The following is a 19554-nucleotide window of genomic DNA, read 5'->3' on the forward strand; positions in this document are numbered from 1 at the left end:
AGGCGATGCCAAGGACACGCCGCCGAGTGGCGGAGTCTCCCCAGAACACCCCTCTGCTCACCCTGCTAAGTAGTTGCATTAAAAGCTTACAACAAAACCTGCGACAGCAACAGGAACAGACAACACAGAACAAGAAACAAATTTTTGGTAACGCGCAGCAGCTCCTTGGCCATAAAGTCGGCTCTTTCTGCACCCTGCCCCTTATTCGTGGGGGCTGCCTGCGTTGCTGTGCTCCTTCTGCCTTGGCAACGAATCAAAAATGTGCGACTCCACTCCGCGTGTGCAGAAGGAGGGTCTGGGGTTCGGGGGCAGTAAATCATGTGGATTCGTACGGTGAATGAACAGCTTAAAGATACTTTAAAGTTCCATGTTCCAATTAATACGAGTTTCACATTAAATTAGGCAAAATTTTAAAAATTAACGCTCTTTTTATGTATAATTGCTATGTAATCTACATTTTAGCTACCTCTACGCGTGGCGCCATCCTGTGACATATCCCTGAACTTCAGTTCAAAAGAAGTAGTTCCTCTTCACTTCATTCGATGGCGCCAGTCTGTAGTTCCTCACTACCCTGTTAATTTGACCATTTTTAAAGTCGTTTTGTATGTGCGTTTTCCCAAGTGTAAAAAGACTGAGATTGAGCCGAAAGATGAATAGATTTCATCAATTAAATTAAATTTCATTTTGAAAGGTATATTTAAGAACAAAGGGTACAGCAACTTCCATACGCTGGCTTTTTGAATTTTCGCTCTCTCAAATAGAACTTCTGTGAATCATTCCAATGGATTGCATTTAAATCATTTTCGTTCATTCACTTTCAAACAATTTATATTTGGCGCGCACCGCTGGTATCCACTTGATAGTATCAATAGTATCGTTTGGTGGGACTTGCTCATTTTTTTTAGAATTTTGGGATGGGACATTCTCTCTTGCTGGAGGGATTTTTCCTTGCCACAATATCCCTTTTAATCTCAACAATGTCCCTACATTCCATACGCACTTACATTGCCACTGTTTTTTTGTTGCATTTTTTTGTTTAAACCTTTTTTTAGACAATATCCAACAAAAGCAAGTATTTAAAACAAGCCAGTCAAGTAGAAAATTGATTCAACAACCGGATAAAATTATGTGGGCATGGCTAAATGTGCTATATAGCTGAGAATATTCCACGGAAGATCAAAATTGAGCAATATGGTTTCTAATCCTTGACGGAGATGATTAACCCATTGTAAACCAAGGGGGTATTTTAATACTCCACCGAAAATAATACAAATTTAATGATTTTATCGCAGTCCAGGTGAAAGATATAGTGTTTTTTTTAAGTTCAGAGGAAAGATGGCATGATTCCTCAATAAGAAGTTACAATCGATAAAATTTTTCCGCCGTTTAGCCCAAGTAGTTGAACTATTTAAATAAAGGTGGCTTAAGTGGGCTAAGTTCGATTTCTTATCGATATACGATAAGCTAAATTAAACGAGTAAGTGAAAAGTGATTAACTTCTAACTGTATAGTGCATCGTGTATCGTTCCGTATCGAACATCCCCATCCATCCGCAGCAGCGGCCGCAGAAAGTGGAGGAGCAATGGAAAGTTGCCGATAAGGCAACACTTGTGCGTCGGCAACGACACCAAAAAAAGCAAAGCCAAAACCAAAAGAAGAAGCAAAAATTGCAGCGAAAAGTTTTGTGAAAAGCGAGAAGATCGTTACCGACTACTGACTCGTCCTCCTTCTCGTCACTTCACCCTTCCGCGGCGGTGAAGCGGATAACCAGGACAAAGAGACGACGAAAGCGACTAACTGCAACACACACACGCATACCATACCGCACACACCGACATCAGCCCTCGTGTAATACCAATCCAAAATCACATATACCAGACACACACACAAAACCAACCAACAAAAACAACATGCAATCTTTGCACAGTAGTTAAATAATTCTGCCCTGTCTGCGCTTTATTTCCTTCTTCATTTTGTTCTTTTTTCTCGTTTAATTTCAACAAGTTTCTGTTCTCCCACTTTTCCCCTTCTCTTCGCTTTCCACCGTTCTTTTTTTTGCGTTATTACTTCACACACAAACAGACACCACGAAACACATACACGCGACACCCACCACTACAGCGACAGAATTTGTGTGACGTCCGAGCGCAGAATTGTCGTCGTTTATATTTTGTTTGTGCATTTTTGCCCGTTTTCCCTCCGTTGTGTGCGCGAGGCGTGCCTGCAGAAGCGGCACGAGATCAGCAACCAGCCGCAGTAGCAGCAGCGGCGACCGGCTCCCCAATACAACACCTGCGCGCCTCCAACAAGCACACACACACACTTGTTGCAGCACAAAACAGACGGAGACAGATAGAGAGAGAGAGAGTGAGATAACGGAGGCGGAGAATTAAAAGTGCCTAAGAAGTCATCATCTGCTGCTATCAGCGTACGTTCGTTTGCCCCCAGCGTACTTACACAACTTGGAAAAGTAAGCAGCCCCCGAGAATCCAATCCCTCCCAGATGTTGCAGCACTACCAGAAAGTGGTGCGCGACTAGTAAATACCCTACAATTATCCGATTAAAGATGCGCTATTCGTGATCCGTTATTCTGTTACTGTTTCGCTCAGTGCCCTTGCACTGATGTGCTCTTCCGCAAAATACCCTACTGGTATCGACACTGGATGGGGACTAGTTTTTCTGACTATTTCAAAATATTGGTAGATTGTGTCGTAGTGTAAGAGCGCTTTTATGTTAACACACTCTACCCCTCACATCCAACTATTATCCATTGGAAATGTGTGTACCTTTCCATGACAGGCCGATTTGGCGAAAAGTGACCGATACCCTGACTGGTTCTGGAACCGGGACGGGACTGATAAGCTCTACAGCGCCTGTGTTTGGGTCTGGCGCTGCAATTTGCCGATTGGCCTAGCCAGGGACAATCTCCCCATCTGATAAGATCCGAATCACGATTCTCATGTGCGCGCACATTCAAATTAAAGTCAACGGCCATAAAATGATTTATTAAGAGGTTTTGGTGCGAACGTTTATCAGCCATAATTATTTTTAAGCGCACATAGTGACATTGGGAATAGGCAGAAATATGGGGATTCAGGGTTGGACCGTAAATTAGTTCCCAATCTTATGTGCCTCGGACTCATCAACTCTTGCTGCTGCTGCTTTCAGATGGTCAAGGAGAAACCCAACTCAACGCGGATCTACGACAAGGATGGCTTCAGGCGACGGGCTGCCTGCATTTGTGTGCGGGCCGAAAACGAGGCAGAGGTGAGTGTGAAGCTTTGGATATGTATCATAGTAAAATCAAAATATCTTTGACTGTCTCCTTAGGTACTTCTGGTCACCTCCTCGCGGCGTCCTGAGCTTTGGATCGTCCCAGGTGGTGGCGTGGAGCCCGAGGAAGAGCCCTCTGTGACCGCTGTACGCGAGGTGCTCGAGGAGGCCGGTGTTGTTGGCAGTCTGGGTCGTTGTCTGGGTGTATTCGAGGTTTGCATTTGCGATAATAGGTGAACTAATATTCGAATAGAATTCATATAATGTCTTCCACCTCGCAGAATAACGATCATATGCATCGGACTGAAGTGTTTGTCATGAATGTGACCAAGGAGCTGGAAGAATGGGAAGACTCGCGCAGCATTGGACGCAAGCGGCAGTGGTTCACGATCGACGATGCCTTGTCCCGTCTGGCGTTGCACAAGCCAACGCAGCAGCACTATCTGATGCAGCTGCAGCACTCGAAGACTCGGGACAACACGAATCGTGTGGTGAATGCCACGCATCCGCCCAAGTTGACCAATGTGGCCACATCTCCAGCTGCATCGCCAACAACGGCATAAACACCCATAAACACAATTTACTACACCTATCCTCCAAAACACACACAACATCCTATCGCGAAAAATCGATTCTAACTATTCTTCAATCCCGCGCACATTTTGACATTTTTGGAAGTTTACAAATAGACAGGCAGTTAATATATTATGTTGATTAAGCAATATGTTATCCACAACCTCACGCAGCCTCACACCCTCCCATACAGCCTCCAATCCGCCTATCCCTGAACCTATTTTTAAGTCCAACAGTTCATTTATGTCTTTAGTAATTTGTAATGGAGCTAAATTTACTTGATTGTACTCTCCAAAACCGAGAGAGAGTGAGTTTGAGGATGAGTAAAGCATCTAAATAATTAAATGTAATTCAAGATCTATAACTAACAAAACAAGAACATATAATAATTTTTGAGCGAATAGCACTTTTTGCAAAAACTAAAACTAAAACTAGAGAAAACTAAAACAACAAAGCAAAACAAAACAAAATATCTATTAGATTTTTCTACTCTTTTCTATAATTTACTCGAAAATTATGGCATCTTAATTGATTTAAATACCAATTGGAAATGCTAACAAAACTTGATTAACTGATGATTAAACAATTATGCTAAGCGGCCTAAAGAAAAACCAACAATAAAACATATTTAAGCGACCACTAACGAAATGTATTTCGTTCTGAATCTGATCTGCCACAAAGGCCAGCACACACAAGATGTTTTCTGTCACCAGAATGAATCATTAGAGAACCTTATTATAATTAACAACCAGTTGCCTATGCAAGAATATATATATATACATAAATGAAGATAAACGTTAACTTATTGTAAAAAAAACAAAAAAACAAAGCGTGAGAAATTAGTTGAGAAGAGAGCCAGCAGCAGCAGCAGCAGCAGTAAAGCAAAGCAACAACAAACATATTAAGAACTAATTCAAACTACTAAGATACTGTGCACGTTGTACTTTTCAAAAGCATATAAAAACCATACTCAAATATGGATAACAACAATAATAATAATAATTATGAATTATGATAATATAATAACACCAACACACACACACACACAACGAGTGGCAGTGGAGTGGAGTGGTTATGCGGCATGATTTCAATGTGATTTAAGAGATACAAGAGACACACAAACACAACACATAACAAAACGCGTTAAATGAACAATTTTATGTAACATTTTTTCGATAATGATTTTATTTTGGCACTTAAAAAGCGCGCAACCAAACGGAAGGGAAATTTGAATTATGGCAATTTGAGTCTTTGATTTCGATCCAATTCTTGAATGTATTCATAAATTAGTTGCAAACTAATCTGAGCAGGAAATATTTCAATCGGAATGCTAAATTATATCACAGAATTGTTGCAATTATTCAATGATTTACAACAAATAAAGAAAAAAAAAACAAAACAAGCTCCACTAATGTTAATCTAATGTTTATTTCATATACAAAAAAAAATTGTGCTAAATTAAAGCTAACAGATTAGAAGATGCATCATCATCATCTAAGTCCTGAGCTGAATCCTGGTGAAAGGGTGAGCCTCAATGTACGCCAGAGCCTTCAGAATGTAGTCGGGAGTAGGTGGCGGCGTTGGCAAATGTGCACCTTTTGGCTGATATCCATTCTCGTCGGCAGTATACTCCAACTGAATGTTTTGTCCATCGGGAGCCGTATACGCCACCGATCCTGCCGCATAGGCACTGCCCACACCACTCTCCTTGGCCTGAATGCCGTTCGAGGTTCCGTACTCCCAATTGTAGCTGCCATCGTTCTTGATCTCATTCTCGTACTTGGTTATGGTGGCCTGTGACTCATCTGCGGCCCAAGTGACGGCCACCAGGAAGAGGGCAATGATTAGCGCCTATAAATCCGGTTGAAATTCGCTGATTAGCTCTATTATCGCATTCGGGGATCACTTATCACTAAACGATACTTACGATCTTGAACATGGCTGAAGTTTGATACGAAATCTGAAACCTGTGTAGGGGAATCCAAGCGGAACGTTGCTTTAGTTGATACTGATGTCGAAAACAAATCCGAGAGACCGTTTTATACCAAAGCTGGGGACGATCACTGACCTACACCTACACCTACACCTACACCAACAACAACAATAAGTCATAGATGTTCCACAGTTCACATTTGATCTTGGAGGCTTTAGTGCTCCGTATTATTAATAAATTCGCGCATTTCGAATATGAATTTGACCGAGTTTTACGAGCGTTACGTTCATTCCCCTGCTGTTCGCCTAATGGCCGTGTTTTTTGTTTTGTTTTCGAACAGAGATCAGCAAGCCGGGCCAAAGCCAACAGCAGGTGATCATGATCTATACCGCACCGCATTCTACTTAACAAATCACAGATGGAGATGAAGATTTACCGCTGAAGATTCCACACACAATGAATATGCTTCCATTCTTATCTAATCTTGACTTAAATTCATAATAAATTTATGAATTGTTATCCGAAGATCAAAGACTCAAAAGGATTCCCTTAAGCGAAGCTTGGATACCCTTACATCATCTCTATGCCCGCCGATTCAAGACGATTTCCTGACTTCTTTTAATATTTGAAAGTCTCTCTCTCTTGCTAGGGTATTCATAGCGTTAAAATATCATTCGCTAGGCGCCAAGAGAAGTTCGTTTGGGCTGTCATTCGATTAGCAGCTTTTGTTGTTAATGATATGCAAATGCGAATCCGCATCGGAATCCAAACGTTTGCTTTGGAGAGCCCCAGTGCTGCGACGTAGACGTGAAACACATTCGAGTGTCATCGTAAATTCGAACGAACTGCTGCCGAAATTCAGATCATCGCATTAATTAGTAGACAGAGCATTGCATTTGATAACTAGAATTAGTACTCTTAGATATGTCCATAACAAAACGCAAAATAGCAAGAGATTTGTGACGGATGACTTGTTGCTTGAGGAAAAGCTTTGTTGGCTATAAAGAAAAACATCATTCATTTGCGTCGACCAGTATGTAAATACATTTGCTATGCTCATATATATAGTAATTGGTGGAGTAATTGTCCGATACCGAAAATATATGGATTTGTTGACCTTCTACCTTTAAGAGTATACAAACCGTATGTAAATTAAAGGCTATCACGGGTAGCTATTGATTTATTTAACACTTTAACCCAAGCTTAAGAACTATTTGAAACACAATTAAACTTGAATCTAGCTGATCTAAATACCTCTTTCCTCCTCTTTTTCCTGTTTTATCACCTTGTTACTCAAAGTTTAGTTGAAAATTGTATTTATCCATAGCTCACATTTCTTGTGCTTACGGTGATCGTCCGACCGGGTGCCAGTTTATACTAACAGCGGTACCTGTAAACCTTTAGTTTAATTGTTTGCTTTTACCAAGTATCGGGTACCCAGAACTTGAGTCTCTTATGGCTGGTCGGTACTTTGCACTGCCCATGTTTAGCTGCAGCTGCACATGCAGCTGGTGCATGTTTATTTATAGTAGCTTAAATTAATAAGCCATACATGTTCGTTCTATCAACAATAAGGAGAAATCAAAATTCTTCGTAATGATATCGAAACAATAAACGCAGCTTGGGTTCGGCTTCGGAGAATTTTGACGCTCAGCGTAATAAATTGAAATTCAAATTCAAACAATACGGCGCGCTCGCCCTTCCCAGTGAGACCATACCACAGCCGCTGATGGGCACACTACCAGCTGATCGTCAACAGTGTGACCCATTTTAAGCGGCCAAAGAAAATATTAAAAAAAAACGGCATAATAAAATTAAAAGAATATTAATAAAATTCCGCTCCGGAAAGGTGACTCTCGAGTCCCAGCCGGAGCTCTGGACGGAGGTTAGGCTGCCGTTCTCCGCCGTCTTGCGGTGTCTAGCGCTGCTAGATCCCGACATCGAAGCAGGAGAGGCACCTGCAAAAGGACAAAGGAGTAGGATTATGTAAATGATTTACAAACAGGGAGAGAGGGTGATTCCTTACCTGATTGACAACGTGGTATGGGACTGCAGTCCTGCTGTCGCCGCTCCTGCATCGCCAGAGAGCGCGTGGGCGGCGTCCTCGAGAGTCCCGGAGCTCCTGCTACTGCAGGATCCGCCATAATGGTGCCGCGTGGCTGTTGTTCCATCTGTTATTGATGGGGCTGCTGCTACAGCGATTGGCCCTATTTGTCTGAGATATAGCTTTCGGAAGATTTGGATTTACGCATCATGCAAATACTGGATTTTTCTGCACGCTATGTCTCGGCTGAACAGCGGCCGATCTAAGGGTGGCATGACTTTTCGTGATGGGGAGAGTCCTGCCAATCGAATGGCATCAGAAAAAAGGACATCCAGCTTATCACGATTTTCGCAAAAAATCATGATGGTTACATCATTGAATTTGCCAAAAATTTGACTCGTTTTCGAAGTCGAGATTTTTATGCCGTTCGACAGGCTGGATCCTTGCGATCCTGGCCGAGTCGGTCCTTCACCGATCTGGCCCTATTTGCCTGAGATATAGCCTTCCGAAGATTGTGATTTGCGTATCTTTAAGATACTGGTTTTTTCCGCAAGCTATATCTCGGCTACACAGCGGCCGATCTAAGGGTGGCATGACTTTTCGTGATCAGAAGAGTCCTGCCAACCGAATGGCATCAGAAAAAAGGACATCGAGCTTATCACGATTTTCGCAAAAAATAACCATCATTGAATTTGCCAAAAATCTGACTCGTTTTCGAAGTCGAGATTTTTATGCCGTTCGACAGGCTGGATCCTTGCGATCCTTGCCGAGTCGGTCCTTCACATCGAGCTTATCACGATTTTCGCAAAAAATAACCATCATTGAATTTGCCAAAAATCTGACTCGTTTTCGAAGTCGAGATTTGGATGCCGTTCGACAGGCTGGATCCTTGCGATCCTGGCCGAGTCGGTCCTTCACCGATCTGGCCCTATTTGCCTGAGATATAGCCTTCCGAAGATTGTGATTTGCGTATCTTTAAGATACTGGTTTTTTCCGCAAGCTATATCTCGGCTACAGAGCGGCCGATCAGGGCGCTTCATGTCTTTTCGTGATCAGAAGAGTCCTGTCAATCGAATGGCATCAGAAAAAAGGACATCCAGCTTATCACGATTTTCGCAAAAAATCATGATGTAACCATCATTGAATTTGCTAAAAATCGGCCTCATTTTCGTAGTCGAGATTTTGATGCCGTTCGACAGGCTGGATCCCCACGGTCCTAGGAAAGTAGGTCCTTCGCCGATCTGGCCCTATTTGTCTAAAATACAGCCTTCCGAAGTTTGTGATTTGCGTATCTTTTTTTCGAGTCGGTCCTTCGCCGATCTGGCCCTATTTGCCTGAGATATAGCCTTCCGAAGATTGTGATTTGCGTATCTTTAAGATACTGGTTATTTCTGCAAGCTATATCTCGGCTACAGAGCGGCCGAACAGGGCGCTTCATGTCTTTTCGTGATCAGAAGAGTCCTGTCAATCGAATGGCATCAGAAAAAAGGACATCCAGCTTATCACGATTTTCGCAAAAAATCATGATGTAACCATCATTGAATTTGCCAAAAATCTGACTCGTTTTCGAAGTCGAGATTTTGATGCCGTTCGACAGGCTGGATCCTTGCGATCCTGGCCGAGTCGGTCCTTCACCGATCTGGCCCTATTTGCCTGAGATATAGCCTTCCGAAGATTGTGATTTGCGTATCTTTAAGATACTGGTTTTTTCCGCAAGCTATATCTCGGCTACAGAGCGGCCGATCAGGGCGCTTCATGTCTTTTCGTGATCAGAAGAGTCCTGTCAATCGAATGGCATCAGAAAAAAGGACATCCAGCTTATCACGATTTTCGCAAAAAATCATGATGTAACCATCATTGAATTTGCTAAAAATCGGCCTCATTTTCGTAGTCGAGATTTTGATGCCGTTCGACAGGCTGGATCCCCACGGTCCTAGGAAAGTAGGTAATTCGCCGATCTGATTATATTCCGAGATATAGCCTCCCAAACTTTTGGTTGGAAAAATCATTAAAATACTGTTTTTTTCTATGCGTTATAACTTGGCTATACAGCGTCAATCATTCATAGATTATTATTGGGCACTTCGTAGTCAGAGCAGGATTTTCCAAGTCTTCGTAAGCCATACCATATTTAAATAAAAATGAGTAATATAATTTCACTGACAATATAAGTTTACCTTTTTCTTAGAATGCCATTGGTCCTGCCACTAACCATACAGTATTCACCGAACATGTCGCAAGCGAACTTTCTGGATTAGATCACATGATCTTCTACTCTGGCAATCTGCTAAAACTGCGTCATCATGAGCCAGCCATGACGTCCATTCATACGCCGCTTAATCAAACTCTGGGCTTCAGCTTCGAGACCCGTAAGTGAATCAGTATATAGTTGTGGACATATTTTAAAATATATCTTCCTTCACAGAGGGCTTTGCCACAAATCGAGTCGTATCCAAGCATTACCGAGGCGTCGTCACGACAGACCGAGTCCAATACCAGCCAGACAGAACTGTATCCCAGCAGCACAGAAGCGCACCCCTTGCAAGATCAGAACCCATAAAGACATCGTCATTCTTCGACCTGGCCATCGACAACAATGAATTTCCCTATACCAAACAAGGTAGGGGCCACGCGGGCTGCTAGACTCTAAAAATATGTCGTTGTTGTTAGGTTTAAGATAGATACAAATGTTTTCCACTAGTTTATTCATTTATACTAAGCTTAGTTTTGATGAATAAAACTATTGAAAAATCATCCTTGCTATATTCTGTATTGGGGAAACTATACCGATTACAAAATGGCGTGGCACGCCCAGATCGGCTCTCAAATTGCGGAGGAAACTCAATTTTTTTGATTGGGGAAAAGGTCCTTGGTCTTTGATCCTTGATAAGGACTTTATTAAATCAAGGACATTTTATTGATCACAAGAAGCCATCGCTCGACCAGATCGGGCCACAAATAGCCGTAAAAACTAATTATGTATGGTTGGTGTTGTTGGAGTCCTCACCGAAGGATCAAGGACATTTTTCAGATCACGGCGGCCCATGGCACCTTTCGCTCAGGCCACAAATAAAGGAGAAATCAAGATATGTCTGCAGAAAATATCCTTGATCCTTGGTCCTTGATAGGGACTGCATTAAACTAAGGATACTGTTCCGAACACAGGGAACCATCGGTCGTCCCGATCGGGCCACAAATATTGGAGAAACCAAGATATATATGGCTGGAGAAAATATCCTTGATCCTTAGTCCTTGATAAGGACTCCATCAGATCAGGAAAATCTTTCCGAACACAGGAAGCCTTCGCATGTCCCAATTGGGCGACAAATAGGGAAGAAAACAAAACTGGCTTGTAATTTTTAATTTCTTAAATGTAGTCATGTAACTCGCGTCAAATGGCTGGGATACCAGGCGAACAGAAATCAGCAGAAGGTCGCCGATTTTTTAATTTTGGAGCCCCCAAAAGTATGCACCATTTTTTTCATTTTCTAAAGTTGCTTGCTGCTGATTTCTGTTCGCCTGGTATCCCAGCCATTTGACGCGAGCTTTGTTTTAATAAAAACTTTTTATGTACGGTGGCGCACCTATCGGTGATTTCTTGAACTACATTTAAAATAACAAATTACAAGCCAGTTTTTTTTCTCCGTTATTTATGGCCCGATCTGGGCGTGCGACGGCTTCCTGTGTTCGGAAAGAATTTTCTGATCTGATAGAGTCCTTATCAAGGACCAAGGATCAAGGATATTTTCTGCAGACATATATATCTTGGTTTCTCCTTTCTTTGTGGCCTGAGCGTAAGGTGCCATGGCCCGCCGTGATCTGAAAAATTTCCTTGATCCTTCGGTAAGGACTCCAACAACACCAACCATACATAATTAGTTTTTACGGCTATTTGTGGCCCGATCTGGTCGAGCGATGGCTTCTTGTGATCGATAAAATGTCCCTGATTTAATGAAGTCCTTATCAAGGATCAAGGACCAAGGACCTTTTCCCCAATCAAAAAAATTGAGTTTCCTCCGCAATTTGAGAGCCGATCTGGGCGTGCCACGACTTTTTGTAATCGGGATAGTTTCGCCAATACAGAATACAGCAAGGATGATTTTCAATAGTTTTATTCATTAAAACGTAGCTTAGTATAAATGAATAAACTAGTGGAAAACATTTGTATCTATCTTAAACCTAACAACAACGACATATTTTTAGAGTCTAGCAGCCCGTTTGGCCCCTCCCTTGTTTGGTATAGGGAAATTCCTTGTTGTCGATGGCTAGTTCGAAGGATGACGAAGTCTTGATGGGTTCTGATCTTGCAAGGGGAGCGCTTCTGTCCTGCTGGGATACGGTTCTGTCTGGCTGGGATTGGACTTGTTCTGTCCCGAATACGCCTCGGTAATGCTTGTTTAGGACTTCGTTTGGCGGAGGAAGTGGGATACGACTCGGTTTGTGGCAAAGCGTAGCGAAGATGTGATGTGAAAGAAGATGTATTTTAAAACATGTCCACAATTATGTACTGATTCACTTACGCCCCTCGAAGCTGAGCCCCAGTGTTTGATTCGGAGCCAACGATTCCGCCGTCGATCACTGGTCCCTGCTGCAGTGGCTATGGCCCGCAACAGGGCAGACAGCTTTCGAGCCGGGAGCACATCCCTTGGACCTCCCGAAAGGACGAGGAACTACAGCAGAATCATGCGCACACTCGCTCATATGAACTGGAAGATCAGAAGGGCGAAGTCCGTGGTAAACGATGATAAACATAAAAGTGGGCGCGGGCATGCTGGAGGTATTCCTGGGCACCAGAGGGGCTACTTGGTAAAATGAAAGGAAGAGTTAAATAAAGTAAATGAATAAATAATAAGTTAATAACTTTACCTGACGGGGTATAAGGAGCCGATCGCGGCATAGCAGTTTATGGCCAGAGAGGGTGTGGGGTGTAGGATGTTCGGCGGTAGAAGACATGAACCTGGGGACCCTGGGATCTAATCCTGAAAGTGCGTTTGCGACACCGTTTTCGGTGCATGAACCGTTTTTTGAACAACTTTTCAAATTTGTTTTCTCCTCAATAACATTTATTCATTTCAAAAAAAAAAAGTAATAAAGCTTTTATAAACATTTGCAGATGACGACTGGAGTCGCTGCTTAACCGTAGACGCGCTTGTTCTGGAAACGAGCGGGGCTGCGGTATTGCTGCTGCTGCACCTGCTGGTACTGCTGCTGTGGCTCCTGGTACTGAGGGTGGGTGCGGATGTACTCCAGGGACTTCAGGATGGCAGCTGGGATTGGTGGGGGAGTAGGCAGCAGATCACCCTGGGGCTGGTAGCCGTTCTCATCGGCCACATAGGAGATCTGGACAAGCTGTCCCTCCGGCGAGTAGTAGGAGTATCCTCCGGTGGCCTGGTAGCCTCCAAGTCCGGACTCCTGGGCGGCGATGCCGTTGCTGGTCTCGTACTGGTACGTGTACTGTCCCTCGGGCTGGATGTCAGCGCTGTTCTTCACCACGTAAGCGGAGGCATCGGTGTTGTAGGATGCGGCGGCATAGGCGCAGGCCAGGACGGCGGAGGCGACGAGCATCTGTTTTGGATGTGATTGGATAGGAGCACTCGGTTAGCTGATCTCTGGCTCTCCATGAGCTGGAGCTCTTCCAATATCCTGGATACTTACGTAGCGGAACATCTTGGTAGAAGTGAGGAGGAGTTCGTTTGTCTGGGACTGTGATACTCTGAATGATGACTCTGTGGCCAATTGCAAATGTTTTTATACCAAACATCAGACTGATTTGAATCCAAATTCTCAATCGACGAAACCCGATCCACCCAAACAACTTTTACGCCGGACTGCAGGAAACACATCTAAATAACAATAAGCCAACCAAAAGTATTGGCCAAACTGGAGCATCGGCGGCGGCTCGATGTCTTCCAATTTCCATCTCATGCTGCGAGAGTAGAGTGTGGCGTGTGTGTGTGGGCTGGGCTGCAAAGAGCAAAAGTTAAAAGTATCTCCACATGCGGCAATGTCAATGTCGCCGCTTAGCCTAGGTCTGGTCCGGGTCTGGGTTTGGGTCTAGTCTGAAAAACCTACCCGGCACACCCAAAAAGACACACTTAATTAAATGCATTTGAAATAGCATGTAGCGTACGAGTAGTGCCAATACGTATTTAGCATAATTTATGGTTCCACTTTTGGCCTGGCCTGCCCAAAAGCTTAACTTTTACAGTTCGCGTTTTACGATGCTTCTTCGTCCCGTTCCGTCCCGTCCCTCGAGCCCTCAGTTCATCCGTTGCCAAGTGCCAAACCGAACGAAGCTTTACTAGTAATGCACGTACATACACAGGTGTGCGAGAGGCGCTGAAATGTGTGCGTTTAACAAATTGGCCCATAAAACTGAGTTAATACTTAATTAATAGTCAAAATAAGATATCAAACAGGATTTACCCGTTGCCAGCCAACGCCTTAGCCGCAAAACCCTATCTACATATGCATCTATCGACACAAAACGTCTCGTGTCTCTTGCGGCACCGGCACCTTTAATGCTATATTTTAAATACCATATTCTAGCGCCTGCCCTGCACAGTGATCTGCACTCAATTGCTCTGCAGATATTGAGATGAGGAAATGGGATGGGGCTAATTAAGGAATTAAGTCTCTGGAAGGATAGGTTTCTTTCTTAGCAACTCCTTTTTATACTCGATATGCAAAGAGTATATGGGGGTATATTAGTTGCCAAATAGCGGAATCTAGATCATGTCAGATCAACCAGAAGGAACAAATGAAACTGCAGTGACTACGCTATTCCTTCCACGAGGTAGTGCGAGATCGACTGGTGAGAGAGAGATAATGCAGTGAAAAATGGAACCACCAAATATTGTATTATTCTGATCAAATAGTTCATTGGGCGGAAAGATGATAAACGAAATGCAAAAATGAACATAACAGAGGAGGTGGTTCCTCTTTCTTCACTCTCTCGTGAGATCCCCTCCACTTGAGAGAGATACCAAAAAGTATTGTACAGCTTGCATAAATCATAAGCTCACATATGTACGGGCTAAAACTATTCCTTTGCAAACTACTTTCATTCCACTGTGCTGATGATAGTTGGTGTGATGTGCGAACGACATAAATCAACATAGGGGGTCGGTCTGAGTCTGACCTTGAAGAAGTCTGTCCGCCGCGTCGCTGAGAACACGAAAGTCATAAAATTTAACTTTATGGCTTGTACGGAAAGTGAAATCATCGACCTGATCGATGAGAAATGATAATAGTGCCACTATCCACTGATTTTATTTCCTTTAGGTTTAGTTTTAAGATTTGTACTCCACAAGAGCATTGAAAGCTTATACGAAAAAAATCCCTATCAGTTCCATGTAATATGTAAAAATTGGGTTTCATTAATTGATTACATTTTATGTTGGCTACCTCATAAAAAAAAAAACTAAAAGTGACGGGTATGGTATCTACGTATCTCCCCACGTATTTTGCATCGGTATTGATTGGCACTTAAAATCAACCTTCAACACTGAGGAAATTCGGGAAAAATTAAAATAAATTATAGGGAAATGTATAGGTAGGCTTTTTAGATCAAAATCATTTCCCCATAAAATCATCGTATTAAAATCTCTCAATCCTTAAAAGGTGTCAATCTTCTCATCATGCGTTCGACATTTGACTATAGTAGCTACTTAGTGGCGATCATCTTCTTTGTATTTGATTTGGTATACAAAAAGATGCATCTGCCGACCACGCAGCAGAGGCAAAACTCATATTTAACTCAAAGCCAATAAACTAGTTTCTAAGTGATATAAAATCTCTCGTGTTTGACTTTGCATTTGTTGTTTCCCCTTTGCTTTAATAAACAAATTAGTTGTGCATGTCAAAGCGCGTCAATGGTTTGGCGATTCACTCCGATTCTGGGGTCGAGACCAATTCGCATTTTGAACACCTATGTGTGTATAATCTCTCGGGTTTCAGCATTATTCAAATGAGGGCGTTCCAACGAGTCGAGATTTATAATTTATTTTTCCCAATCTTAATATAATGTGTATCAGTATTCATAATGAGAAATGGACTGTGGAAGTAGACCAGCTCGAGTCGGCAATACGCTAGATTTACTGGCTACTTCCAAGCGTATGGATGCTTGTGCCAAACGAGTGAGGCCTTAGCCATGGATAAGGGTATCGAATTGAATGAATATTAACCAATTAATTTGAGCGAAACTGAAGCATTTTAGTGACATAATTTTGTATGCCAAATATGTCGCATTGACTTTTAACATTTTCCGTTGGCTTACGACAATAGCTAGCAGGAACCCGTTGGCCTTCCGGGATGTCAGTCATAAAATTTGCAAATATTTTTATGGCCTAGCGAAAGCAAATCGTAAATTGCTGTGCTAATTGATTCAATTTTCAAAACTAGATCAGACCTTTTTGTTTGTCAATTAAAACTCATTTTCACGTCAACATTAAATTCCAGCTTAACAAAATTCTATTAAAAACTTTGACAGCGTAGAGGAAAAGTAAGCCAAAGATTGAAATTCAAATTTTTACCGCCAAAGAACCAACGGCAACACAGCCGCCAGGTGGCGCGATGTGACACACACAGCTGACTGCCGCCGTTTTGCCATTAACACTGGAATTTACATCTTCCATCTCTTTTCCGCAGGCCTGCGGAGCAAAACGAAGCAAAACAGAAATTAACAATTTGCTAAATTAAAACTGTACGATGCTGGTAAACAGGATGCAGCTATGGCGGGCAACTAATGCGGCTGCAGCACTTAACGCGGCCACCGCCCGCTTGGCCACACAGGTAAATGCCGCCAGCCGGTGCGCCGGAATGGAGTTCTCTATGACATAACCTGCAAACGCGGTAACTTGTTATGAATTGAAGGGACACCAACTAATCTTGACACATCCCTATAGCACAACTCACCCGCCAACAGGAGAGACATGCACTTGGCCAGCCACAGGATTTGGAGCGCCCAGCTGTCCAGGCACTCAATGTGTCTGGTTCCTCCACAAAAGCTTGTGCCTCCAGCGCTGATGGGATCAAGTGCTCTGCGCTTTGCCAGCACCGGCACCGGGGGCCTGCCGGAATCGGTTTCCACCAAGGAGATAGTCGATCTGCCCGATATTCCTGAGGCGCCGACCCCGCCCGCATTTTCCGTGGAGGACGTGTCTTCAGATGTGTTGAATGCTGCTGGAGAGGCCACATTCGCCTCGATCGGACTGGGAGGCTGGACGCCCGTGGGTGTCGTACAAAACTGCATGGAGTTCCTGCACTGCACCTGGGAGCTGCCCTGGTGGGGTGCCATCGCCGTGGGAACGCTTGTGGTGCGCACAATCATCTTTCCGCTTGTGATTCTTGCCCAACGGAACTCGGCTAAGATGAACAACAACATGCCACAGATGCAGTTGCTGCAACTCAAGATGACGGAGGCCAGACAGTCGGGTAACGCCATTGAGTCTGCCCGCTACGCCCAGGAGATGATGCTGTTCATGCGGGATAAGGGTGTGAATCCGCTGAAAAACATGATTGTGCCACTGGCCCAGGCACCGCTCTTCATATCCTTTTTCATGGGCCTGCGTCAGATGGCCAATACGCCTGTCGACTCCATGAGGGATGGCGGACTCTGGTGGTTCCAAGATCTGACCCTTGCCGATCCTTTCTATATACTGCCTTTGATCACCAGCGCCACGCTCTACCTGACCATCGAGATCGGAACGGACAGCGCCCGCCTGTCGGCCGCCAACATGAACACGATGAAGTATGTGCTCCGAGCACTGCCTCTTGTCATCTTCCCCTTCACAATGAACTTCCCGGCGGCCATTTTAACGTATTGGGCATGCAGTAACTTCATCTCACTGGGACAGGTGGCCGTGCTGCGTATACCCTCAGTTCGCGAATACTTCAAGATTGAGAAGATGCTGACGCATGCACCCAGTGCGCTGCCTACGAAGAAGAAGGGATTCGTTGGAGGCATGAAAGAGTGTAAGCTCCAAAAATACATCCTAAAGGACGACCTATTGTAACCTTTAAATCCTCTTTCAGCCTGGGACAACATGAAGATCACCAAGGAGATCGAGGAGCGACAGCGTCTGGATGAAATTCGCTTCGCCAAGGCTGGAAAAGGGCCGCTGGTGAAGACCTTCAAGTACGATCCCACCAAGCCAAAGCCCCTGCCCACTGTGGAGCCGCACATGCGGTTGAAGGAACCGCCCAAAGAATAACCCGATTGTCCATGGAGTACAGCGTCGTCATCCGCCAGTCGCCCCGCTACGCTGTGTTTTGTTAACGTTTACCTTTTAGCCCATAGTTCATGACCCCAGAAAGTTTTGCTGCTAAAATATAATTTGTATTACCTAAAAAAACATGGGACAGCTACAGTGTAGGGTAGAGGGAGGATGTACTGGTTAGGCGGTAGGGGTAGTTGCTTATTCAGCCCCTGGCCGAGATGCACTGATTGATTACCTCGGCCAGATGCTTGTTCTCCAAAGCAGCGGCCACACGCTCCTTGTCCGCCAGCTGCTTGTTGACCGCCTGCTCCGAGGCATGGGTCCCGGGGGTGATCTCTACGGTGACCTTGAAGCGGGGCGGCAGGGAGCGCAGTAGCTTCACGCGTATGGACAGGCCGATCAGCGTGGCCATGGAACAGTGCGGGATGGTGGGTGTGAAGTTTATGAAAACGGAATTCTGCTTGTTGTTGATGCTTATGAGTCCCTCCTGCACCACATGCAGCTCCTCCAGCGTGAGCGGGTGCTCCGGATCAGTGATGTTGCGTATGAGGTCTACAACAACAGCATTATTTAGCAATTCCAATCTTTATCGGATTTCCACAGCACTCACCGAAAATCTCGCGCTTGTCGAAGGGATCTGCAACGTTGTCGTCTTCTTCATTGGCTGTCGTCACACGCTCCTTAATCTTGTCATAGACATTGGGATTTATATTTTCAATTTCTGTTGGCATTTTGCTTTATTTATGGGCTTCAAAACGCTTTAATCAGTATATATTTTATATAATTCAGCTATCGGGATGCAAAACAAAACAATAAACAGGAAGTGTGAAGTATGGACCATGGAATCGTATATCGATGAGAAATCGAACTTAGCCCACTTAACCCCCCGCTTTTTAAACAGTTCATCGACTTGAGGTAAATGGCGGCAATATTTTCTATTGCTGATTGAACCCTGAACTGCGCTAAAATTCAATTTTCATTATTTCCGGTGGAAAATTGAAATACCCCCTTGGTTTACAATTGGTAATCATTCTCCGTCATATTGCTCAATTTTTTGGTTCCGTCGAATATTAATAGCTATATAGATCTCTCAGCCCTGCACACATAATTTTAGAAATTTTAAATTTTAAAAAGAGCCAGTCCCACCAAACGGCTACCGATACTATCAACTGGATACCAGCGGTGCGCGCCAAATAGAAATTGTTTGAAAGTTAATGAGCGAAAAGGATTAAAATGCAATCCATTGGAATAAATTAAGCACGTAAGTACGAACCTTTGTATGAAAGTTTCTATACTCTTTGTTGTTAAATATACTTTTGAATTTGACCAATTAATCTATTAATCAATCAGATATGTGTTCCACTGCGTACCGTTCCAGGAAATTAAATGTAAATTGATAGATTTACACTTAAATGTCAACAAAAATGTTCAACTTACGTAAAAGGGCAGTAATTATAGACGCTTCGCAAATCCAATCCTATTAATGTTTGCATAGTTATTTATGTGCACT

The 19554-nt window shown here is 43.6% G+C and overlaps 5 protein-coding genes across 7 annotated transcripts; 2 read left to right on the plus strand and 3 right to left on the minus strand.

Annotated features, from left to right (window-relative positions):
* The first annotated feature begins 1450 nt into the window (after positions 1-1450).
* Positions 1451-4490, plus strand: Aps (diphosphoinositol polyphosphate phosphohydrolase 1 Aps). Its single transcript, XM_001353603.4, has 4 exons — positions 1451-2470; positions 3170-3268; positions 3332-3487; positions 3556-4490. The coding sequence occupies exons 2-4, from the start codon at positions 3170-3172 to the stop codon at positions 3835-3837; spliced, it is 537 nt and encodes a 178-aa protein (XP_001353639.1). The 5' UTR covers positions 1451-2470; the 3' UTR covers positions 3838-4490.
* A 761-nt stretch (positions 4491-5251) lies between these two features.
* Positions 5252-7130, minus strand: Cpr67Fb (Cuticular protein 67Fb). Of its 3 annotated transcripts, none has more exons than XM_033382565.1 (3): positions 7113-7130; positions 5775-5814; positions 5252-5698 (listed from the first exon to the last, which is right to left on the minus strand). In XM_033382565.1, coding segments are annotated over exons 1-3 (399 nt in total). In that variant the 5' UTR covers positions 7115-7130; the 3' UTR covers positions 5252-5341. The 3 variants fall into 3 exon arrangements, with proteins under 3 accessions (XP_033238456.1, XP_033238457.1, XP_001353640.1); XM_033382566.1 differs by lacking the exon at positions 7113-7130 and adding an exon at positions 7035-7108; XM_001353604.3 differs by lacking the exon at positions 7113-7130 and having other exon boundaries at positions 5775-5926.
* Positions 7131-12928: 5798 nt separating this feature from the next.
* Positions 12929-13585, minus strand: LOC4813084 (larval cuticle protein LCP-17-like). Its single transcript, XM_001353605.4, has 2 exons — positions 13480-13585; positions 12929-13389 (listed from the first exon to the last, which is right to left on the minus strand). The coding sequence occupies exons 1-2, from the start codon at positions 13489-13491 to the stop codon at positions 12958-12960; spliced, it is 444 nt and encodes a 147-aa protein (XP_001353641.2). The 5' UTR covers positions 13492-13585; the 3' UTR covers positions 12929-12957.
* A 2626-nt stretch (positions 13586-16211) lies between these two features.
* Positions 16212-18179, plus strand: OXA1L (OXA1L mitochondrial inner membrane protein). Its single transcript, XM_001353606.4, has 4 exons — positions 16212-16327; positions 16474-16617; positions 16731-17799; positions 17860-18179. The coding sequence occupies exons 2-4, from the start codon at positions 16534-16536 to the stop codon at positions 18036-18038; spliced, it is 1332 nt and encodes a 443-aa protein (XP_001353642.3). The 5' UTR covers positions 16212-16327; positions 16474-16533; the 3' UTR covers positions 18039-18179.
* galla-2 (MIP18 family protein galla-2) lies at positions 18142-18920 on the minus strand. The gene is made up of 2 exons (XM_033384074.1): positions 18655-18920; positions 18142-18596 (listed from the first exon to the last, which is right to left on the minus strand). Exons 1-2 carry the CDS (start codon positions 18773-18775, stop codon positions 18247-18249), a joined length of 471 nt encoding a protein of 156 aa, XP_033239965.1. The 5' UTR covers positions 18776-18920; the 3' UTR covers positions 18142-18246.
* Positions 18921-19554: the final 634 nt, after the last annotated feature.

Source organism: Drosophila pseudoobscura, chromosome X (assembly GCF_009870125.1).
Source record: "Drosophila pseudoobscura strain MV-25-SWS-2005 chromosome X, UCI_Dpse_MV25, whole genome shotgun sequence".
Taxonomy (NCBI): domain Eukaryota; kingdom Metazoa; phylum Arthropoda; class Insecta; order Diptera; family Drosophilidae; genus Drosophila; species Drosophila pseudoobscura.